Source organism: Ornithodoros turicata, chromosome 6 (genome assembly GCF_037126465.1).
Source record: "Ornithodoros turicata isolate Travis chromosome 6, ASM3712646v1, whole genome shotgun sequence".
Taxonomy (NCBI): domain Eukaryota; kingdom Metazoa; phylum Arthropoda; class Arachnida; order Ixodida; family Argasidae; genus Ornithodoros; species Ornithodoros turicata.
In genome coordinates this window covers 50,126,792-50,153,321 of record NC_088206.1, presented here as the reverse complement: position 1 = coordinate 50,153,321, position 26,530 = coordinate 50,126,792, and the positions used below count along the sequence as shown (strand labels likewise).

Below are 26,530 nucleotides of genomic sequence, written 5' to 3'. Positions count from 1 at the left end.
CAGTGAGAAACAAGGCTCCGACATTGACACTTTGCGTCCGCACTGACATTCTTCGAGCAGCGCAACAGCGTGGCTCAACTCTATGCAATTAGCAAAAGTTTGCAGGAATCGAGTGCCTACACTACTATGTAACCACTGTCATTGACGAGATTTCTGTGTTTTAATTAAACCTTGCTCTGTAGGACGTTTCTATTCATTCGTTTCACTTATCCGGATGCCCCGGTATCCGGACGATTTCGCCGGGAACGGCACCGTCCGGATAAACGGGGGTCGACTGTAACTTGTTTTGCATCGCTGAAACTGACAGTCAACAGACATACGAAGAAGACAGAAGGAGGCAGGGAAGAGAAGAGAGAATAGGCGGACAGTTTTGTGATACAACCACAGCGATTTCCCAATAACATTCCTTTAACAGCTAATGCTGTAAAATGAACTACTGGAAACATTTCCTTGAAACATTTCCAAAGATGCGCTCTTTGCATGTGGAGAGGTTTTTTTAAAGTTATAGGTCACCTGCGCTCACCGTTCTTTCGCAGGGGCTCATTTTATTCGTTGCAGAAGATGTCGCAGCGAGAAATAAAAAACATTTTGGGGGTCACTTCCACGCTCCTTAAAGATCACCTTCAAAGCTTTTCACACACGTGCAGTTTCTGTTGAGACTGCAATTAAAAACTAACATCTAGATCAAAATATTTGCCAACTCAATGCTAATGTAATTGAAAATAAAAATATGCTGATTTTGTAACCTCGCACTGTGAAGTATTCTCCCTAATGGCAAAGTAACTCGTTACTAACGAGTAACTAGAATGCAGAACTTTTAGCTTTTCAGTAACAAGTTACTGTATTTAGTTCTGTAACATGTTCAACTCCGTCAAAAACCAGGCATAGCTCTGGGTGACGTGAAGCGTTACCGATGCACCTGGGTGTTATTGAGGTAAACTAAAAAAACTTTAGGACAATACTCCTCTGGACCCACAGAAAATGAGGAAGTAGGAGGATCAGAAATGAGGGTTCGTGAGCGTGCAAGAAAATTAAAAAAAAATCACTTTTTCTTCAAAATGACTTTTTTTTTTTCAGAACCACAGAACACATACTACGGATGTCAGTTTCATCTCTGTACTTAGCAGCTATATACACCGTACCACTCTTTTCGGCATCCCCTTGTTGCCTTGATCCTGTGTTCAGATAACAATGCTTCTGAACGGTAGGCTCTCTACACCTTAGTTTGATTAGGAATTGAAAACAGTAGGCTAGTGCACATTCCCGCTCCACATTTAGTCAAGCCTTATAGTTTATTGTGAATGTCCAGTAGCTTCTAGTTCTGTGCAACATTTAGATAAGTCACTTTGGCACGCTGTGTGCATCTACAACTTTCATTGTCCACTAAAGAGTGGCACAGAAAAAAGTAAAAATAAAATAGCAACATACCAGTTTCTTGCCCTTCGGGCTGATATAATACACATCACGTCCCCTTGTAGCACTGTCACTTCTTAGCACAATTTCTCTTTTGAAACCTAGCAAACAGAAACAGACCTCTTGCTATGGTGAAATCTCCTCATGATGTCGCCCCATAAATGGACATGTGAAATGGTACGTTCAAGTTTCATTTCCGACATACCATGCTCAAATGGCTTCAGCAGAGGATCTTTGTTCTGACTCCATCTGTGCATTATCTTCCGTTTTGCAGGCATCTACAATATGAAGGATTGCCCTACATGGTTACTACTGATGTATATATCTCACCAGTGCAATGCTTCTTGTTCATAACTTGAAAGCACACCCTGGAAGTGCAAAAGTGCATTTTGCAGCAGGAGCCCTGGATTTTCTATACATGCTAACGCTCCTTACAGGCTATGAAAAACGCAATCTCATAACAATAATACACATGCACATTTTCACAGAAGTTCTGCACATGACCAATTTTTGTGTCGCAGCAGGGATGTCAATACACAGCACGTAAAATGCTTACAACACCCCTGAAACAGATGCTTGCTCTGACATTTTGAAAAATGCTGACTCTAACGACAAACTACACATCTAGAAAAAATATGGCTGTTGATGAGGACACTATCCAGGCGATCCCCATAGGAACAGACATGAAGTGCATGGTCCAGACGTGGTGGTATTGATGCACTGCAGAACAGCGCTCAAAAGGCGTGAAACTGTGTCTGAATAAAAAGTTTCCAAAAGTCAGGCTAGCTCTGTTATGCGTCTACTACATGCAACAGAATGTAAACTACAAGTGTTGTATGGGTATACATTGAATCCAGTATGCTATTACCATAGAACATGAAAGAACCCAGTAAACCACAAATGTCTACTGGACATACCAGAAACATCCAAACATCTAAGACATTTGGGATGTCTAGTAGATATCCAGATATGTCCACATTCCATTCCATGGATGTTCCATGGATCGTAGGAAGCTCGTCCATAACTGTATAAATGCATGTCCTCTGGATGTACCTGCTGGACATTTGTCACGTCCAGTGGACGTGTTTGTGAGGCATTGCGACGTCTAATATACGTCCAATCGATGTTCCTACCGGATTAACATACGATAATATAGACGTACCTTTACGAAACATTGTTTCAACTATAAATTCATAGTAATTTTTACGTATAGTGCTAGAAGAAAGCGAATCTATCTTGCGAGAACGTGAGAAATTGGAGAACAAGTAATGGCAAGTTTTTCCATTTGTTCGCGTCCTGCTCTCTGCAAAGTATCTACGTAGCACTATTCCACCAACACAGGAAACCTGTCAGTTTGACTGCCCCACTCAGTAGGTAACCTCATCATAGACAATAGCCTGAATTACAAACACAATATTTTCCAGGAAGGAATATCAGAAATGTTAGAGGGCAGTTTGACTCATTGAAGACGTACATATTAATTGCAGAAACATATCCTCGTCACCGTTACAAACGTTTTCGGCCCCCACTACACTTAAGTAACATCCCGCAACTATTGGTATTTAGTATATGCTCCATCCAGTACGTCAATAGAGGCTACTGAGAAATGCCCAAGCCGTGTCGGTGGGGTACGCCACGGCTACGGCATTTGCACTGTTCATGCACACAAAATAGGTGAAAAAGTAGATTTGCAATCCAGTCTGTATACTGTCGTATGTTAATCCGGTAGGAACGTCGATAGGATGTATATTAGACATTGCAATGCGTCACAAACATGTCCATTGGATGTGACAAATGTCCAGCAGGTACCTCCAGAGGACATGCATTTATACAGAACATCTATGGAATGTAACATGGACGTATCTGGATATCTACTAGACATCCCAAATGTCCACTCTGTACCATCCTCTGGATGTCCATTAGACGTTTTTAGTTTACAGGGAATATACTGTATAAGTGGTTAAATTCGCAGGCTCAAATTCACGAATTTGTGAGAAGCCAGAATCAGGCAATTATTCACTGAACATTAAATTCGCGGTACCGCGGTGCGTCGATCTTGCATCTTAGGGGCCCTCCACCCTGAACTTCCTGGAAGAAGGTAATAAAAGGTATCATGAACTGGGTAACTTGTTCAATTTGTCTTCCTTTTGAGCACTTCTCACTGAAAGGGCTTGTATCTGTGTCATTGCCGAATTGCCCTGTCTCCCGCCATTCTTGTCATCACATCGAGAAGGTGCGGTTGGCACTCAATAGTGATGCGGCAACTTTTACAAAGGCGTGGCAGAGTGCATACACGCTTGCTGGATGATCCAGGCTTACAAGGAACTGGAATCACGGGACGCCTACATCCACGCGAGATTCGTACGTGAAGGCTGGACTACTGTCTCCAGTTGCAGCGGTGAACTAAACATTTTACGAGGCAATGCAGTGTAATAGCGTAAGAAACCCTGTGTACATGAGTTGCCTCAGCGTCCCAGGTCAAATTTCTTACATATTTCGTTCACATATTTTTCTGCCATTGGTTCGAATATTTTGCGGGACTTTAAATTCGCGAAAAAAAGGGCGTTCATGAATTTCGCGAAAAATAGGTCCTCGCAAAAATTACTGTTTGTACAGTACCTCTAGTATGTCCCTGGATCAGTTGGCAGGAGACACCAGTGAAACAGGTAGAAGCAGGCAGTTAAGTCGAGTGCGGGGCAAGAGTTTCTCACATTCCTGACCTGCTCAATATTTGAGGCTGGCTTTCCTGCGCATCAAAAAAATGTTCTATTAACTCAAAAAGACAACAAATGCTTGTTTTCTTTTTTTCTTTCCCTACGGCCCTAAAAATTCAGCTGAACGGCGTTGATGATGAAGTAGAATAGCAGCTGACAGAGAACCCCCCTACCCACCCACCACACACCCATGGGATCGACGTCTTCATGCCCCTGAACAAAGGTGAGAGTGCCCAAGCTTGAACTGATCAAGTTCAACTGCAATAGAACTGCTTGGCAGCTTGGCAGCAGTTCTGGGAGCAATTCGAGGGTGTGGTACATAACAACGGCGACCTATCGCAAGTCGACAAGTTCAATTGTCGGAGAGGGTGCCTAACTGCCGACGCAGCAGCAGTCATAAGGTGCCTGCCTCCAACTTCCAAACGCTACAAGGACGCTCCTAAAACGGCGCTTCGGTGACGAAGAATTGCTCATGCAGTCTCATATGAGGCAGCTTATTGATTTGCACCTGGTGCACGCCTCTGCTGACATCAAGAGCCTTCGGCACCTGTGTGACAATGTGATGGCGCACGTCAGAGGCCTTGAAACATTCAGAAGTAAGCAAGAAACATTTAGCAGCTTACTGTTTCCAGTCGTGCAGCGGGCGCTTCCAAGGGACCCTCTCCTCGACTTTCACAAATGGTTGGTGAACAAGGATGATGATGATGATGATGATGATGATTCAATTTTAATGGCGCATAAGCAACTCAGGCTATGGTGAACATAGAACGGAATATCACATCTGGGTCGGAAGAAGCCAGTCCACAAGGATGATGGAGATTCGGACTGCACTGAAAAAGATCCGGCGGTAGACTTCTTCTAACAGACTGAACGGCGAAGTAACAGCCGGTACAAGGTGGTCCTGTCTTGGAAGTCGTACATTAACCTCACAAACAACAAAGATGTGGCCATGAAAAGGCTTCAACAGCTCATGAGTAGGCTCCAGAAAACTCCACATTGGTTGGAAGCAACTATACAAGAGTATTTCGTCAAGGGGATGGCCAACCTGGTGGACGACAAGATGGAGGTGGAAAGCTTCACCTATTATATGCCCCACCAGGCTGTAATTCGCAAGTCAAGCAGCACGGCCAAGCTCAGGGCAGTGTTTTACGCATCATCACATGCCCCTGGGTATTTTTCGCTCAATGATAACCTTGAAAGCTATCCCAACTTAACAGCATATCGCGTTGGGCTTTTGTTACACTTCAGAAGTCATCGAGTTGTGCTTGTGGACGACATGGAAAAAGCCTTTCTCCGGATTGCAGTAAGAGAACGCGACAGATATGCACTACGGTTCTTGTGGTACGATAGCATGCCTATGGATGAAAAGAACATGCCAAGCGTAGTGACGTTCAGAATAAGTAGAGTTCTGTTTGGAACGACATCAAGTTCCTTCTTACTGGCGGCAACGTTATGACACCATCTACAGAACACGAAAGGGAAGTACATGTCATCAGCGAAACTGCTTCAAGAAAGTCTGTATGTGGATGACAGGAGCCGACAGTGAAGAAAGGGCGTTGGAGTTCTACGAGGATGCCAATAACGTTCTGTTGGAGGTGTCAATGAAATGGGCCTCCAACAGCATCACCCTCCGACAACGTTTTGAAGCAGATGCAGTAGAAACGAAGCATCTTGGGCACGCCACAGGAATACTGAGGTTCTAGGGATAGTATGGGACCCGTTCAATGAGAAACTGCCTTTCACTGTCTATGGCCAGTAGCTAACTATATGTAGTTAAACTACCTGATTGTAGTTAAAAAGTAGTTATCAACTACAGTCAAACTCCTTTATAGCGAACACCTTTTGAACGAAAATACCACTACAGCAAATTTTTTTTTGCGGTCCCGTTGGAGCCTATAGGTTCAATAATAGATATCCTTTTTAACGAAAATACCTTTACTGCGAATTTTTTTTGCTGTCCCCTGAGTTTCGTTGTAAAGGAGTTTGACTGTACTTGCAGAAATGTAGTGGCAACTACTAGTTAAACTACTACTTCGAGTACTGTAATTTCACGCGTATTAGCGCGAATTAGTGCGTAAATATGCGCTTTTTTTTTTCTCACGGGCGCTCTGCAGCTTATCCACCGGTGCGGCTTATATCTGATGACTATTTTTTCCCTGGTATTTTCCCCATACACCGATTTTAACGAAGCGTCAACAGTGTCTCTGGAACAGCACTGCCCCGCCGATGCACGAACAGTGCCTAACAGGGACGGGTCCATATTTGAGTAGATTGATCTTCCTGGTGCATTCCCTCAAGCAGCTTTAACGAAAGTGGTGACAGTGATTCACGTCTTCTGGAAGACCACTGACCCATCAATACATGAAAAGCGCCCAACAAGGGCACAATCCGATCTTCGTAGACACTCTAGAACTGACCTCCTTTATTGTACACTATGCCGACCCAGGAGTATGGACCACAGTGTTTATGGTCTTCACTATGGTCTCCTTTGTCACACAAATCAGTCGTCTTGTATTGCCCGCGGCTTATCTGCCAGAAAATTTTCAAAACGTTCCTAAAAACGCGTCCTGCGGCTTATACGGGTGAAATTACGGTAGTTAACTACAGTAGTTAGCTTACTGCAGGCGCCAACTACTTGCAATTTTGCCGTAAGCTTTATGGCACGATTGTGCTTCCGACTTTTACCTTGACCTGCTTGTTTGATGAGAACGGAGGTGCATAGCAATTGTGCCGTGCATGTGTACTAAATCTTCACTCTTAATGCTTGTCTAGTGAAACCTCATTTGCTGTGAAATAATTCTGCAACTTAGTTTATATCTTTATAGAAGCACTGATCTGTGACAAAGGAGCCTGAGTGTAAATCTCGTACATGGTCCATTGTAGTTGTACGTACCTTTATAGCGGAAGCTTTCACTCCATAGAAAATATTTCTGCAGCAAGCTCCTTTGTCAGCGTATAACATACAAGAGACAGGCGGGGGATTTTACGACAGTATGTGAATTGAGCGACGTAGGCACAAGAGTATATTTTAAATATCATTATCACTGCTTGTGATTCATATTTAGGTGTCCAAGAACAGTACAAGGGATTGGTGTTGATGGACAACGTTAAGTAGTTACAGATGTAGTTAAAACACATTGCAGTAGTTACAGAAGTAGTTTTAACTACTCCCCTGAAAAGTAGTTGAACTACTAGTTAAACTACTCCATCGCAAAGTAGTTAGTAGTTATAGTTAAACTACTGTAGAAGTAGTTAGTGGCCATCACTGGGAGTCGGTAATAGCATTGGCACAGTATACACGAAGAGGACAATGCTGAGAGTTACGGCAAGTGTCTACGATCCACTGGGACGGGTAGCTCCATACCTCGTGCATGCAAAAGCGCTATTTCAGACGCTCTGGGTACTGAAGGTTGGTTGGGATGGGACCCTACCTGATGAAATTGACAGGAATTGGAAGCAATGGTACTCAGAGTTAAAACAGCTGCAGACGATTCAAGTGCCTCGCTACATTTGCTTGAGTAGTGAAGAAGGAGGGTGCGCCCACATACTCCATGTCTTTGCAGATGCAAGTCCCATAGCTTACGGAACTGTAGCATATCTGAGCACTACCGTTATACAGTGAGGTGCTTCGTCGACTATCCTGATCAGTGGATCCAGGATTGATCCTATGAAGACTGACATTAGCAAGAATGGAGCAGATGGTGTGCCTCTTGGCAGCCAGATCGTATACCTACTTACGAAGACATATGAAACTTTCCCTGGAGGACGTCTACTAGAGCACTGCACGGGACTAATTTTCAGGCCCGTGCCCGGCCCAGGCCCGGCTGCTACGGCCCGCACCCGGGCCGGGCCCGACGTTTTCTATAGATTTCCAGCCTGGGCCCGGCCCGAGCCCGACTTCGCCGGCCCGGGCCCAGCCCGTACCCGACTGTTTCCGTGCTAAGGCCCGGTCCCAGCCCGCCTCTGCTCTATCTGTTCTCGAGGGTCGGAGGCGTATTTCGATTTACTTAAGAGCACAAATGGTACTGTGATGTTACACGTAAGGTTTGTCTGCGCAGTGTGGTGACATGTTGCACATGCCACAGGGTAGGAATGCGGATAATTTGGACCACCTGGGGTTCTTTTGACGTGCGCTATGTTCTGGTCTCTGCTATGGTCTCCCTTCAAATCCGCGTACTGAAAGAGCACAGCACAGCGAGGAAAAGGACGCAGCTAATTGGTGGGGAGTGAGGAGGTACGCTCTGTGTTTTACAGGCTGTGTTTCTCTGCCGGCAACCCGCTGTGTGCTTGGTGCTTGCTTGCTTGCTTGGGAAGGCAGCGTGCAGTGGCGTGTGGGCGACATGTACTCGTATGTACCTTGCGGATCAAGAGAGACTCATTTCCGCTCTATTGCACGTGCACCGGTGTTATTCCCCCTTCTCGAACTCTCACACGAACGAAATATGTCAGAACACCTAACTTAACTGACCCTCGCGCCGAACCTGCTCAGCGCGCCCACCACACCCAACGTCCCCAAATGTGTGTGAGTGTACGTGTGAAATCCAGACCCATTACAGGAAATAAGCATGATCACGTATAAAAAAGTGATAGTTCTCAGATGACAATACCATGATACACCATACCCAATGAAAAAAAAAGTGACATTAAAATTCAGCTGTCCAGTCTCGCCAAATATGTTCGCGTACATGCCCCACCACGGTTGGCGTTGTCAAGCCCGTACCCGGTGGCTGAAACCCGAACCCGGCCCAGGCTCGCATAAAAAAACGCCTACTTGCCTACTGTCCAAAGGGCAACATCATCGGCACGCGAGGAATTATCGGTTAGGCCCGCCATTACCACATTAAAGAGTGTAGTACTCAGAATGCTTCCTTGGAGTACGCCTTAATGAACAGGATGCTGAGGGCTTTGGCCGTCGGATGTGCGGACAGCGCCAGTTAGGTCAGTAAGAAAATCTTGGAGCCAGCTGAAGAGTCGACCAGATACTCCAAAAAAGTGCAAGGCGTGCAGCACACAAATGTGAGACTCGGTATCATAGGCGCGCTTGATGTCTAGGAAAACTGATATAACGCTCCGCTGATGTGCACGAGCATGTTGGATTGTAGAAACGAGGTCGAGAACTGGATCCATGTAGCTTCGGTGGCGACGAAAGCCTGCCATTTTGTGAGGGAATGCACCTTGCTTTTCGAGCCACCAGTCGAGACGATGCAAGACCATTCTTTTCATCAGTTTTCCCAGTCTTTAGCTCGATTAGAGTGAAGTCGCAGTCCATAACCTCCGGTGGATGGGGCCAGTCGTGATGAGTTTTGGCCGTCAAGATATGGACAAAACTGCTGTGTACAGCAGTCGTCTAGGCAGCCGCCAGTGTCGTTAGTACGACGCAGAAATCTGTCGCTAGCGTGTTTTTGTCTACACCCTTAACAATAGTCAAGGCCGCGAGAGGATTCTTATGTGGGGGCGCATCCTTCAGAGCCACTCCAGAATTGCCCTCCAGATCTTTGTGGCCGGGTCAAACGGTGAAAGGTGTTGACAAAACTTACGCCAACGCTTCCGGTCTTCTTTCTTAAGTTCTCATGTTACTTTAGCTTTCGTCCGTCGGTAGGCTACATTGTCAGGAAGTTGCCCTGTTCGATGAGCCGTTCTTTCTGCTCTGCGACGTAATGCCCTAAGGTGGTTAATTGTTGGAGAATGACCGATGTGACCTGTTACCCTTTTAGACAGGACCACCGCGTCCTGAATGGCACAACGAAAGGATTGCAAGAGAGCCTCTGGAGACATACCGGTGTGCACAAATGTTCGCAGGCTGGGACGAAGTGAGACTGGAAGATGTCTAAATAATCTATATATAATAATAATCTATCTATAAATAATATAATAAGGTACTTTCTGGGAGACATAATAGGATCTCAGTTGGCAGCGCATACTAATGCATGTGTGTGTAACCCGGGTTTGATTATCTTGTACTACAGATCTACGGGTATATATACACTTCGACAAGTAGTATACAAACCGTTAATATAGGGAAGAAGAAAGACTCCATGATAGACAAGCCTAGCACAAGCCATCCGATTCTACCTCTTCATGCACTGATAAGAAGAAAGACTAATGTGTTAGCTCCCCTACTCTAAGTTGACAAAAAAAGAAAAAGAAAAACAAGATTTGATTCTACTCGCAATGGTTTATGATAATAGGTAGGAAGAACAGGGGCGGGGGGGGGGGTGCAAAAACAGGTTTCTTCTGATGGAGTTTCATGTTTGTACTTCGTTTTAGTTTCATTTCTGTACTAAACGGTTGAAAGTGCGTCGCCTGTGCGCCCTATAATTGTTCTGTTCGTCGCTTCTCACGAGTTCTGAATATCGTCCAGCGTCATGTCTCCCCTCGACAGCACTAATATTATGATGCGAGCCCAAGTCCTTGTTGTCCACAGATTAATAAATGAAACGCTTGATGCAGTAAATCCAATCAGCGCGGTCCGAAAGCAAACCGCATAGTGTCATGGTCGACGTGGTATCGAAAGTAAGCTGTCGCTTGTGTGCCTTTGGTGCACTTACATGGTGTCTGCGGCTGCCGAAGCAACACACACGGTGTCTTTCAAGTGCTTTTCCACCGTTTTCATGCAACTTACACAGAACCACACAAAAGAGGCGAAATATGACCAGCTTTTTTGAATACCTTCTCTGCGCATGCGTCACGCGGCACGTGATCTCCACGCTGGGAGCGCAAGGAGCGCAAAGCGGCGCACGGGAGGAGCGGCGAACCGCGCGCGAAAGTTGAATTTGGACGTTTGGAGTGTTGAGGAGACGGACAAAGAAACGCGCAAACATAGAGATAGGAAAAAATACAGGACAAGGACAAACAAGAGGGTGAGGGAACACGGAGAGCACTGCATACCTAACGTAACATAATTTCAAACCTCTCAGCTGCTACAACCCGCAAGATTATTTTTTTTTTTTTTTTTCAAATGGAACCACTTGCAAGTTGTTTATGAAAATATGTCCACTTCAGAGGACCACTTGGAAATCAAGGTTGTTCAAATTTCTGGCTTTTGCCGAGACAGCGATGTTACCGCTCTCCTTCCCCTTCCCCCTCCTGTTTCCTGTTCTTCCGACTGTACTTACTGCAGGATAGCTTCACTGCTGGTTTCTAGTGTTGTAGTTGTCTTCTTCGTTTTGTGTTCATGTTCCTCAAACGCAAGCATTTTCCTCTCTCCACAGTACACCAGCACGTTTTTGTGTCTTTTCTAATTTTTTTCTTTTCAGAGCGTGATCGACCTCTGAAACAGGTACCATGCCACAGCGAAATCATGACTACGATAATGTGAAGAAAAAAAGAAAGAAGAAGAAAAGAAACTGTTATTAGAAATTTGCTAGAAAATTGCTATTAGAAATTTGGGTAGTATTAGTAGGTTGCAAGAAATGATGCGAGTGGAACATGGCCAGGGCATTTTTTAAATTTATTTTCAGTTACCAGTAGAAGGGCGCAATACAGAGGAAATGGCACCCGAGGCTTTCTTATTAAATGTTGAAGCGGGTAGAACATAAAATTACCAAACGTTTTTAGTGGCCAGGAGTACACCAGGGCTAGGAGGCCATGTTGGAAACAGTGTCATCACATCATGTTTACGGAAATGCACGATGTTTTCAGCACTGCAACGCAGATGTCCCTCCGGCAATGCTGACTGCGAAGCCAATCTCTTACACGACAACACCTTCTTTTTAAAGGGTACGAGGAGCATATCGATAACGTTTCTTCCCCTACTAGTTCACAGTCCAGTGAGAGAGATTCCTTAATAAATGTCCATTGACTGCTTTCGTCATGCATGATTTGCATGAGCTGTCATTTTGTGTATTTTTTTCTGCCCACAGGTGAGAAGAATAGAACTGTGGCTCACTGACACCTCAGATTCAGATAAGGCGGAGGTTGACATTATACCTAACATGAAGGCTTGTGACTAAAAAATTGTCACCGACTTAACACAACAGGAAATAACAATTTATTTAGACGTTTCGTCTCCTATGCGGGAGACATCATCAGTGCAAGGCTAGGGACAAGAATGAGGAGCACCAAAACCAGTCTTGCTATATAAGGGTTTACCGAGACCAGAGTACAGTACAGAGGGCCACGGTTGTTATTGCATGCTGTTGGCTCCCTTTGGATGTGCCACGATTCGAGGGATTTTCTCGGTCCCCACCGCTGTTCGCGCGCCAAGATGACGGCGCCCTTGTAGTCGAACATGTGTCACGTTCTCCAGCAGTGGCCCACGAGCTCAGTCTTTGACCTAGTTGCGTTGGTCGCCTTTGCAACGTCTCGTCTGTGTTCTTTAATTCGGGTGTCCCGTTTCCTGCCTGTCTCACCTACGTACGTGGCATCACATTCCAAACAACTTAGCCTATAGACGACACCACTTTCGCTTCCGGGTGGGGTGAGATCTTTGGGCCTTGAGATGATGTGCCGAAGTTTCATGTGGGGTTTGAAGCAAGTCCTTATCCCCAAGGGCAGTAGAGTGCGCCGAATACGCTCCGAAACCCCTTTGACGTAAGGAATTGAGACAGTCCCATTATGTGTGGAAAGTTCTTTTGGCTGCCTGTCTTCTCTACGCCTGCGTGTGTCATCGATAAACTTCTGGGGATAACCCGGTTTCCAAAGCAGTTCATTAATGGTGGCATCCTCTGAATATTGAAGTTGACAGTCGGAAGCGAGGCGCTCAGCATGATCCAACAAAGTTCTGATGACGGCTCACTTGTGTTCGATAGGGTGGTGAGAATTAAAGTCCAGGAAGTTGCCGGTGTCACAAGCTTTACGGTAGACCTTTGTTTTGATTTGTCCTGCTTGGTCGTGATGCACATTTACGTCCAAAAAAGGTAGCACGTTGTTGTTCTCAATTTTGTACATAACCTGAATAGAAGGTTCAACACTGTTTAGGACCAAATGGAAGATATCGACGTTTTGCACTGATGATGTCTCCCATATAGGAGACGAAACGTCTAAATAAATTGTTATTTCCTGTTGCATTAAGTCGGTGACAATTTTTTATTCTCCGGTTATGATGCCCGGCTTTTGGAATATCTTCGCTTATGAAGGCTTGTGTTCTAGGGGAGGGGCAGGCTTTTCCATGGAGGCCTAGATACAAGAGGGGGCCAAGCAGAGTGCGTTATGAATATTGTTTGGACATGACAGTGTCACGGAATCATGACTTGAAGGTGGCAAAGTAGAAACGAACTTGTGAATAGACACAGGTTGTTTTTATTGGACTCGAGAGTAAAGAGATTAGACTCTTGGTGGGCGAAAATGGCACAGCGCAGCTCTCATGACGTCATCCCGGTGGTAGTGACTCCTGTTCTAAAGGGTCCAGAAGGGACATGCACGTGCACAATGTATATCCCTTTTTGTCCCTCGTCTCGGGGTTTCACTATCATGGATATTTATCACCAGCTTACTTAAAGGGACTATCGCATCCGGATAGGTGTGTATGAGACAGATACGGTAATGTTCGACATGGTTTAAACAAGTTTTAAAGATTCGCACTCCCTCTGCAGCTAAGCCAGAATGACGTAAGACGGGTACACGAATGGGAGCGCAGCACAGGTGATTGTCTCTGAGGTCGTCTGCTTCGCGTTCGCACCCTAATATACTAAGTGAAATTACCTCGGTAAATACGCCGACCCTCTCTTACCAGTGCGAGTGCTGATGTGACCATGTTCCTTGAAACACGGTGTTACGCTCCTGGCTGTACAGAGACGTAGGACACCAACCAGAAACAGCATTCCACGAGCCCATCTCAGACTTCTCCGCGACCTGCAGTGCAGATGCCATCACTCCCGCGGGCGTTCGGACGCTAAGGTCTCTCTGCCACTCCCTTAGCCTTGTCCAAGTGACATTTACAGAGAGGGCATTCCGGAATGCTCTCAACATCTCTCGTCTGCTCTTGCCATGCATTACTATATCAAATTGCACAGAAACAACTCCACTAATTCATGTCGAATTTTCGGCATTATCGTCGGTGATGAACGAGGAGTAAAATGGCACTGTAGTTTCAGAAACTACCGCGACGGATGTGATAGTCCCTTTAACCATCCTTTCACTGAGTACTTTGGTCCCTAAGGTGAAAGAATCCCCTCAAATTCTTTTTGCTACTCACTCATCCACTCGTCACCGAATTTCTGGAGGAAGGCATATATGAATATGGAATGAAGAACAATATGAATAAAGAAAGTTGCATTAAAAATATTTATTGTAATAAAAATATTATATTCATTATCATGCCCAATACTAATATCATGTTTACAGTATATCAGCCTCGATTACAATGTACAAAATGCAGGAACATGCTGACAGCATGCTTCATGACTAGCTCTAGCACCAGAGATTCCTGGAGTAAGAGTGTTCCATCACCAATGCTTCATTCCCGGAGAAGGACAATGCCTGCAAGAGCAAGTAGTTGAATACTTTCATACGAGCTGTACAGATAAAAAACAGAATTTGTTTCAACAAACTACTGGAAGCAGGTATATTCTGTACTCAAGACTCATTATTTCGAATACTCTCGCAATGCGACGCAGGAAGAATAAAAATTGTGTGCTATTTCGCGATGCACGCTGATTGTGAGGTGTGTGTAATGAGGAGTTTCATGTCAAAATGACAAATGGATACGTCGTAATGACGAAATGTCCCATCTGCCAATGAAGATAACATATCGATTTTTTTCAAGAATGGACTCGCTAGAAACAGTATTTTTTGTCTGAAATAGCATTGTGGAACGTACAATACAAGAGATGGACTTCATAATCATATAATGGCGCTATTATAACCATCCCAGCACTGCTCTAGCTTCTGTGGCGTTTTTGACCAGTATTTTTTCCGGGGGGGGGGGGGGGGGGGGGTTGCAAGATTTATTTGGGGGTGTGGGAGGGGTGCTGGGAAAATCCCTGCCCATAAATCATGCAGGCATATTGCTAACACTCTGCACTTTAAATTCTTTTTTTTTAAATTAATTTTCTGTGAAGCTTTATTCAATGTTAGAGAATATATTGAAACGCTGGGCAGAACGAAACACAAAAGATGGTGCTGGGGTGTCACTGCTACAAGCCCCTCTCAGTGCATACAATAAAAAGAAAAGGTGCGGAAAGCTGGGGACAATGTTTCTTGACAACACCACTACCACATCCCGCAGAAAACAGAACCACCTTTCAGCATTGTAGAAGCTGTCATTGCCAGTATGCAACAGCATAGACTCAATTCCGAAGACTCATTCAAGTTTGCAACCACGTGTGACCACACTCATGCATTTCAATGACTGATGGATTTCATTTTCCGTGCACAGATCTGTCGTCACTGGTTTTTTATCATAGCGTAACATACGAGTCACATTCTAGTGCAACATTCGAAGAAGCATCACACGTACCGTGCCGAGCAATGTACCGTCGACTTTCATTAAATCAAAATCAGATATTTAATACTTTCGCTCAACTCAAACAGATCTCAAATTTTTGTTTAGCCCACTATGTTTTTAATGTACATCAAAAAGCCATTTAATTCAAACAGCACTTTTGCCTAGTTCATACTTTTCTTTCCCTCGTCAAATGTTCCTACCAGCAGAAACCTTCCACACATTGATGACCCACATTTGAAGACCCACATACCTGAATAACAAACCATAATTTTGTCTTTGAACAAATATTTAGATAAATTTCTGGAAATACAGACAACTATTCAAACAAAAATATGTGGTCCCTGGAGTTTGAACTGACAAGTGCCTACTTATGTTACTTGCGGAATGGGCCACTTTCGCGAGACCACATGGCCTTTTCTCTGGAGCTGTATCCTGCACTCTGTGGTTGAAAATAAGCCTACTATATGGCTTCTGTAGTGGACGTACTTATACTATGGTAAAAGCCGAGGCAACCTATGCGGTATGTTGGCTAATGAAGTGATCGAATTAAAGGTAAAAATGGATTGATAAGCTATTCTGCTATGAGGACGATTGCCCATTTATTCTGTTGAGAGATCTAAGCACCTCTGAATTTCAGAACATCTTCTGTGACGTGTCTTAGACACCTTGTCACTCTGACAAATCTGATTTTGAGATACTTTGAGAAATGAAAACCAGAGCAAAATCATGAAAATACAGTAGAATCTCGATGATACGATCACGGATGATACGAATTATCTTCCGGTCCTGACCGGAATGCCTATATTCTTCCCATGTATTACAGTTCAGATGATACGAACTCATTATCTTGCCTTTACGGATGATACGACTGAGCACAGGAGGTGACAGAGGTTGTTCCCCCGCGATGCGAGAGCGTGCCAGTCACGCTGCTCCACCTTTTGAGGGAGGGAGGGAGATCCTCACCACCAACTCCCTTATACCATGTTGCACAATGCAAGCAATGACTCTCCCTTTGGTGGTGGTGGAAGAGGTATGACCAAAGGGATTATACGGCCCAGAACCTCATCACCTTATCTCTATTTTGACCTTTTTACCCCTCTCGCAACAATAAACTTGTGTGACGTCGCACTGGCTTGGGAAAACAGCGACCAGAACACGTGGAGGGAACATATCAGGACAACTTCTTGCAACATTACGCGTCACCATTCCGCAAGTCGGCTTCACCTAATGCCTGCATGCTTTAGAAGCTCGCTTTGCTACTCGCGTGTGGAAGGCACTGTGCAGACATAAGCACTTAACATAATTTTTCTCCACGGGTGTTGATTGTGGATACTTACTCACCACGAATGTGTAGTAACTGTGTGGGCATGACGTTCTCTAGAGGAACCCAAAGCCTTTCCCAAGTGCCACTCGTTTTGCTTCATTGAGCCGAGCAAGGAACAGGGTTCTCAGCTTTGGATCGATGCTGAAGCGATATGTCACTCCCAGGAAAGACTCGGAGCTCACAGTGGAGCTATGCTCGTGCGCATTGTAGGAGGCAAACTGGGATGCCTTGGTTACATACTCGGCAACACGGACTCGAGCTCGGGTAGCAGGCTGGAGTAAAAAAATGAAACTGTTTGAGTAAAATGGTGTTGTGCAGTAAAAAGGTATGCAGTGTGCAGACAATTGAGCACTTCTAACTATTTAAACTGTTCCTATTTGAACACTTCCAAAGGATATAAATGTGTCACGTGTTTATGTGTGCTGGACAGCAGGTGCCCAACCAGTCGTCTGTTGCTCCAGCACCAATGGTTGCCAAAATAAAATTAATACATAATAAATTTCATGTGCCTGCTCAAAAGTTTCCAGGCTCATTCAAACCAGTGGTGCATATTGACCTTTGTGTTTTATGTTTTTTTGGAAATCGAGGGCAAGTTTCATTTCAAAAGCTTCCACATTCAGTTATAACTTCTTCGGCAAATTATTCTAATAAGACAACACGGTAGAGCAACATCACAGGTCAATGAAGGCCAACATGACACTCTATGGCTATGGAACGTAAGCTGCAAAAACAGGTGGAAATTTTACTTTTCAGTATGGCACTTTGTACTGTACTTGTTGTACAAATGATGCCAGGTATTTGGAACTTTATTTTGGAGGTACAACTTGAAGGTACAGGTAAGATGTTCTCACTGAATTTTTTATTCCACGAGCCGCAGAAAACTAACTGTTCACATAAAATAACAATTAAATAAAATTATTAGAGAAGTTGTGTCACAATAATGGCTTTTCCTTTGCAAACCTAAATCAGTAGTGAAAAGCAAGTAGGCTTCAGATCTGTAGAACACTAGCAGAAGTTCAAGCAACGAACCCCCTCCTACAGTTATACCTCGTCGCAGTAAAACCAATAAGGATGGTTTTAATATCCACGTCGCACAGTTAGTATACCAATCTGCACTCATTATAACCAATGAGAACTAGTAGTACTAACATCAAGGAAATGGCTGCCTACCTCTTCCTCTAATGTTTCAGACTGAGACTCTAAGCCCAAAATGAGGACAGAAGGGTCTGTAGCTGACACAACACATGTTACTTCTGCCACAGAAAATGATCGTTCTAACGAGTCTTCTTCTTCACTGAAGATGGAAAGACACTGCAGGAAGATACAAAAGTACCACATGTGATGCGTAGGAAGGCTTCACACTTAGTATCAGCACATATATACCTCTGTTGTCAGGACAAGGATCACAATTTGACTCCTCTCGCCATCAAAAATGTGTCTGGCTTGGACAGCGAGCAGCAGTTGGCTGCTTCCTAGTCTTGCGCGTAGCTTGGCATCACTGTTACTCCTGTCTTTGTAGGCATGGGTTTCAGCTGTGTAGCGTTGGTGCGCGCAGATACCCCATCCAGCACCACGTAAAATGCCTAATGCAAAAAGACAGATATAAAAATAATAAGAGAAAATTGTGATGATCTCAGGGTTAAAGGGGCACTAAAGCACAAACATTTCTCATCATGCAATGAAAGATGCTGTTACCTTGACAACAACACAAAAAGAACGGGATTCATCGTTCATGGCTTATGAGCGAAAGAACCCGCAATTTATGCTTTTCCGCTAATGTAGCAAGGACTAGTTTAACATGCAAAGTCGGTCACTGATAAGGCACTACGAGTAGTATTTTCGTACATTCGTAGCCACTTTCACATTTTGTTATGTCACCAATCCCCTATCAGGTGCCACAGCAGACTTCACGGTGAACAGGCAGATCAGGCAAGCATTAAAAACACAAGAGGAACAGGATTCATCGGTTGTGTCTTTCATAACTACAATAAAGAAACCAGAATTTACGCTTTTCCTCTCCCTCGCCTTCTGAACAAGGGCGACAAGGCGGAGAAGCCTTGGATTGGTCTCCTCAAATAATCCCCCACAGATTCGACAAGTCGTTTGAGAAGACCAATGAACGTCCACTCCGCATTTTTCGCATCATTCTCTCACCCTCAAGTTTTTTCAGTTTTTTCAGAGTTGTGATGTGCAACGATGCTGTCTGTCGCTCCGGGAAGAGTTTTGATGAGGAAAGGCACATGTGCCAAAATGAAGTTGCACGTGTTGGCAGACTTGACCGGCATAACGGAACGAAACCTCTTTGCAAAGTACGGTGCCTTCCAAAATGTCAGTTGGCAAAGAGTTGCACGCTGCCACTCAAGCACACGTCGATGAATTAAGTGTAGACAGGGCACATTCTAATGGACAACGCAGTTCCCATGGTGAGAACAATGATGGCTTATGTGACCACGACACTAGCTCTCTTCCATTCGTCAAAAAGTGCAAGGAGCAGTGTAAATAAGTGTAAACAAAGTGCACGACAGGTGCTGTCCTTGTGAGACGTACACTGGAGCAAAGTGGAATAGAAAAGTGTATGCTTCAGATCGTTTGTCACAGACGCCCACACTGCATCGCAACGTTTTGAGCAACTGGTGTCGTATTAATTGTCTCGAGGAGCAAATGTAGACCTATCTTAACGAAACTGTTTGCTGGTATGCTTCAAATCGGTGAGAAGTTATCGCCAATAGCCAGGGCAGGCGAGAAGGGTGGAGCAGCCAGGGATGGAGCCCGACCCAAGGTCCAAGGGTTGCTAGCACCACGAGGCGTTAGGAAGGGGGCCCGGGCAGAACTCATCCGGAGTCATCCAGGGGCCCGTAATTTCTCTCACCAGCCCTGCCAATAACCACAGCTACCCTATTCACGCCGTCTGCCCCACAGTGCGCGAAATGTTGCGCAGACGTCGGAGGAGGTGCAGCATTTTCGTGAATTCGTGCTGCACTCCCGTGGCACTTTTCCAATCGAATGGTCGAATGTAGTGCAAGATTCCCAAAGTGCAGCCCAATCGAAGACAGCGACAGTGATGCACGCAGTTGAAGAGGTCATTGATCTCAACAGGTGAGGAGCCGTGACACAGCCATCAAGAGGACATAGCACAGCAGGTATTGTGTCATTGGATAAGTTTTCATAGAATGTTATACAAAGCTGCTTCTATCTAGAGCTACACAAAATGTTTTTGCTCTTTCAACACATGTGTATGTTCAGTGGCATTCTTCTTGTACCGTTCTACTTCGCTGACAATTCCGACCGGCAAGTTTACAAAAGTTCATATAAAACTGAACCTTGATATAACGAACACGAGGATTGCAATTTCTTTTGTTGTATCAAATATTTAGTTGTACCGAACTTTATGGTACACTGTATTTGAAAAACTTATGACACGGATTTTTGCTGCAACGAGGCAAGCAACATAAACGTGCAGAATCGTGATTATAAAATCAAATAATTTTTTTCAAAAGTTTGCGCCTCTGCGCCCTATACATAAGGCCTTACTTTTTCAGGTAATACCCAAAAACACCCTATATTTACCCCCCAATCCAAATTAGCCATTTTCAAGTTAACCCGATTACACCCTGAAAGTCAGTTACGTCTGCTGTTCTTGGCATTGCTATCGATGCTACCTACTGAAAATGTTGTGGTGACCGACTGACAACCTCATCATGAAACAGTCAAAACTCTGGATTTAATAAGTTTACTTGCAACCATTCATTGGATGTTGACATTATCACTAGGGCCAGAAGTTTCCGGGTTTCATCCTGTTTTTCCCCGTTTCCACGCCCCAAATGTAATTTCCAGGCTTCAGGTTAAACCCAATAGTTGCACCCCGATGATCTCCGTAAATCCCGAGAAACTTGAAGATGCCGTCATTCTAAATCAAGCGTTCAGTCCACGACCTACTACCATACTAGAGACCTGGACATCCACAAAGCTCCCAGCCCCGGCGTAGTTGTTCTGGCAATCGCCGCTACACTATGGGATTTGGCGCTAGTTAGCACTATTCGTTACCACGTGGTTTGCCGAAACCGCGGCAATGTATGGTGGGCTGTGTTAACAACAACGAAGAGGTATGGAAGGCGATAGCGCGTGCTTAGCGACAGCCTGGGTAGCAGATGAACGACAGTGGCAATGTGCGCGTTAAGTGGTTTCTCCAGGGCTCGAGTGTTTTGCACTCCTACTGTTAAGTGGTTACGCTTGTACTTTCGTACGCGAGCGCGCTCTTCGCGCACCTTTTGGAGGGTGCACGAAAAGGGGCATCGTGCTCTGTCACGTGACCTCTTGCCTTCTCTTCACGAAAGCGAAGAAAGAGAATGCAGGACGTGGGGCGTCAGCAGAGCAGAGAGAGTAGATAAAAGAGAAAGGGAGAAATGGCAGCACAGCGAGCGTATTCAAGCGTCCAAGTGCCATTTAATAGCTGCTCCAGGAGCACAAAACTCGGAGCGCCCGAGAAGGAGTAAGAGAGCAGCTACTTACCATGCCCTATGATTATAGTAGTCCACATGTCATTTCCTCTCCCCAATAATGCGTTCCCCAGTGGCGCTTGCAGTGGCCACTAGCGTAACTAACCCATGGCACGGCTCTCCCATAGGCAATTGCCATTTGTTCAGCTCTCTAGTGTATAGCAGGTCCTGGTTCAGTCAAGCCTCGAGCAACGAGCCAATCCAATCCAACACCTGATTTGCGCATGCGCCCCGGGCAGTGCGTTCTCTGTCTCCCGCCTGCTTCAGCGCCGGACGCTTCTGATTGCGAAAAGTGTTTCGTTTCGTGCATTTCGTGCCAAGCACGTTAGTGTGACCTGACATCCTATTTGAAATCAAGGTGGGTGCCCGTGGGCAGACTAAAGAAGACAGCCCACGACTGGGCGAGGGAATACTCCGATCTTGAAGTAAGGAAGAAGGCGCGCTTGCACCGCTTGGACGCTACGCATGACAACAGCGAAACATCGGCGGGAGAGTTCACGTTAGTTTGCAAATACTGCTGCTTGGAAGTTTCGCCAGTCCCAGCAAAGAAGGCATACAATCGAATAAGAGAGCACGCAGCATCAGTACGGCATGCAAAGTTGAAAATTTTGCAGCAAACCATTTTTGACATAACAGTGAGACAGCGCAATAAGAAGGCAGCAGAAGGCGCGATACATGATTTTGTGCGAGCTGTCTGTTTTGCAGGAATAAGTCTGGAGCAGGAGCATACAGATGGTGAACTCGGGCACGTCTTCAAAGAGTATTGCCTGGTCACCAGGATGATGCCATGTGCGAAGCAATTGAGAGAAAAGCACCTTCATGAGGTATTTGAGAGCTACAAAGTGGCGTTTCTGAAAACAGTGGCAACTGTGAAAATCAGCATCATTGCAGACGAATCAGATGTGGTTGTACTCTGGTGTTCAAAGACACTTTGGTAGTAGTAGATATCTTTAAGAAAAAAGTCGAGAGGGAGATCAGTTATCAAACAGCTGGGTAGTGATAAATGCACAAGCTGTGCTTCCATTAGCCTCCTTTCAGAGGTAAGGATTGTTGTAAATAAACCATAGTTGGAAGTGTGTTCCTGTCTACATCTGTCGTCCTGTCTTTGTTCCTGCGCTGTCACATCATGGTCGTACCAGGACAGCAAAAAGAAAATAAGAAGAAAAAAAAAGTATAGATCCGTTGCATCATTTGTGATTTATCAGCGAAAGAAACCGTTTTCCCTGTTCCTCTCCTTCTCAAGGCTGCCAACACGGAGCGGGCTCTCATCAGTCTTTTTAAACGAGTTGTCTGATCATCCCGAAAGATCGTTTGAGGAGACCAATTTGAGGCCTCTCCACTCTTGAGAAGGAGAGGGAGAGAGAAAGTGTAAGTTGCGGGTTCTTTTTCTCATAAATCATGAACGACATAACCGATGAATTGTGTTGGTGTCATCTTTCATTCCGTAAGGAGAAATTTTTGCACTTCAGTGCCCCTTTAATGCATAACAAAAGTAATTAATTAAGGCACTGCTGCTCAGTTAATAATACTCCTCATTTATTGAGTACAGTGAAACTCGCGTATAACGATATTGTCGGTAATCGCGAATTCCATCGTTATACGGGGTACGTCGTTAAACGAGGGCTGACGTAAATAACGTGTCCCCGGAGAGCCGCGTGTAGCAAAAAAAGAAGAAACAGATGCTTAAAAAAAAAAAAAAAACGCGAAGCTGTGTGACATCGCACTGGCTTGGGAACAGCGATCAGAACTCGTGGAGGGAACATAGCAGGCAACTTCTGGCAACACTACACTTCCGCAAGTGCGGCTTCACCTAACGTCTGCGTGCTTTAGGAGAAGCTCGCTTTAGAACACTGTCGCGCGACTCGCGTGTGGAGAGCACGTGCTAGGCTTTTTGAATCATCTCGCGAATTTGAGCAGCATTGGCCAAATACGGAGACACAAAAGCGTTACCACCTATATCTTTCGCTGACTGTATTGGAAAATGAACAGTCGCTGATTATTTTCTGGCCTCAATTTTTATTTTGGTTTAATTCTTTTGATGTGAATTTCGGATGATACGAATTTTTTCCGCTACCCCGTGAGATTCGTATAATCGGATTTCGACTGTCTCTTATCGTAGCGAAAATCGCCGCGAGGTTACGGGCACGGGACAGCGCCCAGCATCGTTATACGAGTACTCGGGACTGCGGTGTACATCGCTTTACGCGGGTCATTTCCCCATAGAAACTCATGATAGAAGAAACTCGACTCATGATAGAAACTCAGATAGAAACTCACCCATAGAAAAATCATGAACCATCGTTTTACGAGGGATATCGTTATAAGCGATATCGCTATCCGCGGGTTTTACTGTACATGGTCGCAAAATAAGTATTTCAAAACCGTACCTTTGCCGGTTTGGGCAACGAGCTCTGCAGCACCTCCAATGGGCTTTGCTACTACACCAATTAGTCCCTTGCCTACACCTTTCACAAATCCTGTTGGGCTTCTCTCATCCTCGCTGATGAGGGCTCTCATAGGATGATCAACTATTCCTGCTATGGCACCTGCAAGCCCAAAATGAGCAATATAACACCTTGGTAGTGCAATGTTTTTGCAGTGTGTCAGGGATGCAAAAAGGAATGAAAAGACAGACAAACAAATAACAACAGCTGAGGCTGACTGATGCAGCACAAACTCTCTTCATCAAAGGGTAACCTGTCACCAGGGCTCATTCTGTAGTCATGTTCAACTTAAGAAGGAAAATAAATCTAGTCCGTCAACTACATATGCCATTGGAGATAAGGAGACTCAACAGCGTGCCAAGAGAAATACAGCAGCACCACCCACCATGCTCCATCAATAGGGAAGCGCACTTCCTGCTGCAGCGTAGTTTCATGCGGCCAGTCTTAACAGCCAATACGGAAGCAGAGTGAGTATAATGGATTACATTATGTGGCGCAGGAAGAGAGTTTGACCTATCTGTGTCCAGCCACCCTATCTGCAGCGCAGTAATATTTTGAGAGCTGACGGACTAGATTTATTTTCCTTCTGAAGTTGAACACGACTATAGGCTGATCTATTCTTATTTCTACTTGCGGTCTTCATCAAGAATGGTGAATGTATGCACACATGTGAACAGATATGTGGACTGTGCAGCAATGGCATCACTAGTTGTGTTTGTGCACTTTTTCATCTCCTGCCCTATTCAGCTTCCTATTTGGATATTTTTTCGCTTGCTGATTATTGGAAGTCCTGTGTGCGCCTGTTCCAGCACCACACGTGCTGACACGTGAAATGCAGTAGTTGGCAGATTGGACATCCATCACTTTTGCTGTGGGAGCTATGTGATTGCTCCTGTATCGCTTCCACCTTTTTCTGTGGTGCTTTGTGATTAGTGCTTTGTAATTAAAAAAAAGAAACAGATTATATAATCTTTTGATGAGAAACCTGTGATAGTCAATGCAGTGTGTCCAAGAGTGAAAACTGAAATGCCATTGCTACCTGTGCCTTGTGAACATTCTGTGCACGGTTCTAGCAATACATACATTTTCATACACTCCTGAATGGCACTGCAAACACACTACTGACAATTGAACCTCTGTATGCATAAGGGGATAAGACGAATGATCCCAAACCGAGAAAATGGGCCTGGTCTGATTGTCCGTCCCATTGACACAAATGCTTTTCCCGTTTCTTACCCTCCTGTAGCAGGCCAATAAATTGCAATACGGTCCGACATTTTCTTTGGCAGGTACATACTGGTATGTAGATGTCATTGCAGCAAAAATAGTAAAAAGGGGAGAAGTCAACTTATCCCCCTATTGCATACAGAGGTTCAACTGTACTCAATAAAACTTCTATGATATTCAAGAACAGGTGTGCCTTTTCTATTTTCACGCCAATCTTATGATAAATGATGTAGCCTACAATGGGCTATGCGCTGCTTGGGTCATTTTTCTCGATGTTTTTTTAAATTTACTCGTAATGCTAGCTGCCTATTGAAGGCCAAAGCATAAGGGGGTCCCAGAATTTTTTATTTTTTAAATTCCGTGTTAGCGCCGCGAAGCAACTGTGGCTATGAGCGGCGTACAGACGTGAACAGATTGAGAGAGAACAGCAGGAAGGAGTGGGGGACAGGGGGGATAGTATGCGTCCTGGGCTGACTTCAGGGGGAACTGTGCCGACGTTCGTCTGGAAAGGCTTCGGAAAACCCAGGGAAAACCTCAGACAGCACAGCCGGTGACAGGATTCCAACCCGTGTCACCTCCCAGTCTCGGCGTGGAAAGCGATCACCCTAACCACTGTGCCACGGGAGCTGGTCCCAGAATTTAAACAATGCATCACAAAATGACTGAAAGGCACAAAATAATACGTACTGCATTATGACCTCAGCACAAGTACAAGTACAAGTGGTGGACCTCAATCTCATTGTTATCTGCCTTGATCCTCCTTGATCTATTGCCCATCTGAATACTGCTGTTCAGATTATCAATGGTCAATATTTTTTAAGGCAAAAACACTTTGGGCTACAAGGCTTTGGCTATGAAATACAACCAGAAGAATGCGTGAAATTGAAGAATGTGTATGTTATGTAATATAGTCATACTTGTACAACATTTGGCAGAAAATGATGCATCATGGACTCATGGTAATCAAATGAGTTTGCCATCAGTTACTGCTTGGTTGAGTATTTTGTGCATGCCTTACCTAGCAAGCTTAGTCCCAGAGTTGTAAGGCCCTGAGCAAATCCTTGGGAAGAGCTTGAGCGCAGGGCCTCCTTCCAAGCCAAGTGATCAGAGTCTAGGGTCATCCTGTCCAAGTTCCGAGACACCGAGGTAGCCAAGTGTGTCACTGAACTGAGGGCTCCTACATTATAGATGCTCTAGGTTATTTTCATAATTATTTACCCTAAACCCCTTTCCGAGCAATTGTGACAAACGACCAGAAGTGTGCAATTGTTGTGAAAATCATACCAGAAGAGATGTGCCTAAGCATGGCTGTAGTACCATGGGTCACACCAAGCAAAAATGCCATTGGTCGGCCTTGGGCTAGGCCACGAAAAGGGAGCACTACCAGCGCTGAAACCCCAGAACTTATAGCTTGCAGAAGACCCGCTGGATTTCCAAGTAGGTCCAGAGACCCAACCACCCACCCTGTGTGAGTGACAAAACAAAAGTTATCAAGTGACTTTGAAAGTGGCTATCGAGGACCAAAT

The 26,530-nt window shown here is 44.9% G+C and overlaps 2 protein-coding genes across 7 annotated transcripts in view; both read right to left on the bottom strand.

The window, feature by feature from the left end:
* The window catches only part of LOC135396654 (uncharacterized), a 29,924-nt gene extending 19,132 nt beyond the window's left edge, over nucleotides 1-10,792 (bottom strand). For 3 of the 4 annotated variants that reach the window (XM_064627745.1, XM_064627747.1, XM_064627748.1), the window contains exons 1-5: nucleotides 10,676-10,792; nucleotides 4,033-4,159; nucleotides 1,744-1,781; nucleotides 1,619-1,691; nucleotides 1,429-1,514 (exon numbers count right to left, since the gene is read on the bottom strand). In XM_064627745.1, the coding sequence (XP_064483815.1) occupies nucleotides 1,429-1,514; nucleotides 1,619-1,691 (159 nt within the window). In that variant the 5' untranslated portion in view covers nucleotides 1,744-1,781; nucleotides 4,033-4,159; nucleotides 10,676-10,792. The remainder of the gene's footprint in view (nucleotides 1-1,428; nucleotides 1,515-1,618; nucleotides 1,692-1,743; nucleotides 1,782-4,032; nucleotides 4,160-10,675) is intronic. The other variant, XM_064627746.1, reaches the window with a different exon arrangement.
* A 3,541-nt stretch (nucleotides 10,793-14,333) lies between these two features.
* LOC135396653 (intermembrane lipid transfer protein VPS13B-like) overlaps nucleotides 14,334-26,530 on the bottom strand; it is a 107,968-nt gene continuing 95,771 nt past the window's right edge. For 2 of the 3 annotated variants that reach the window (XM_064627741.1, XM_064627743.1), the window contains 7 exons: nucleotides 26,289-26,468; nucleotides 26,023-26,181; nucleotides 23,721-23,879; nucleotides 18,221-18,420; nucleotides 18,008-18,148; nucleotides 16,855-17,109; nucleotides 14,334-14,546 (listed from right to left, as the gene is read on the bottom strand). In XM_064627741.1, the coding sequence (XP_064483811.1) occupies nucleotides 16,891-17,109; nucleotides 18,008-18,148; nucleotides 18,221-18,420; nucleotides 23,721-23,879; nucleotides 26,023-26,181; nucleotides 26,289-26,468 (1,058 nt within the window). In that variant the 3' untranslated portion in view covers nucleotides 14,334-14,546; nucleotides 16,855-16,890. Of the gene's footprint in view, nucleotides 14,547-16,850; nucleotides 17,110-18,007; nucleotides 18,149-18,220; nucleotides 18,421-23,720; nucleotides 23,880-26,022; nucleotides 26,182-26,288; nucleotides 26,469-26,530 lie in introns of all 3 variants that reach the window. The other variant, XM_064627742.1, reaches the window with a different exon arrangement.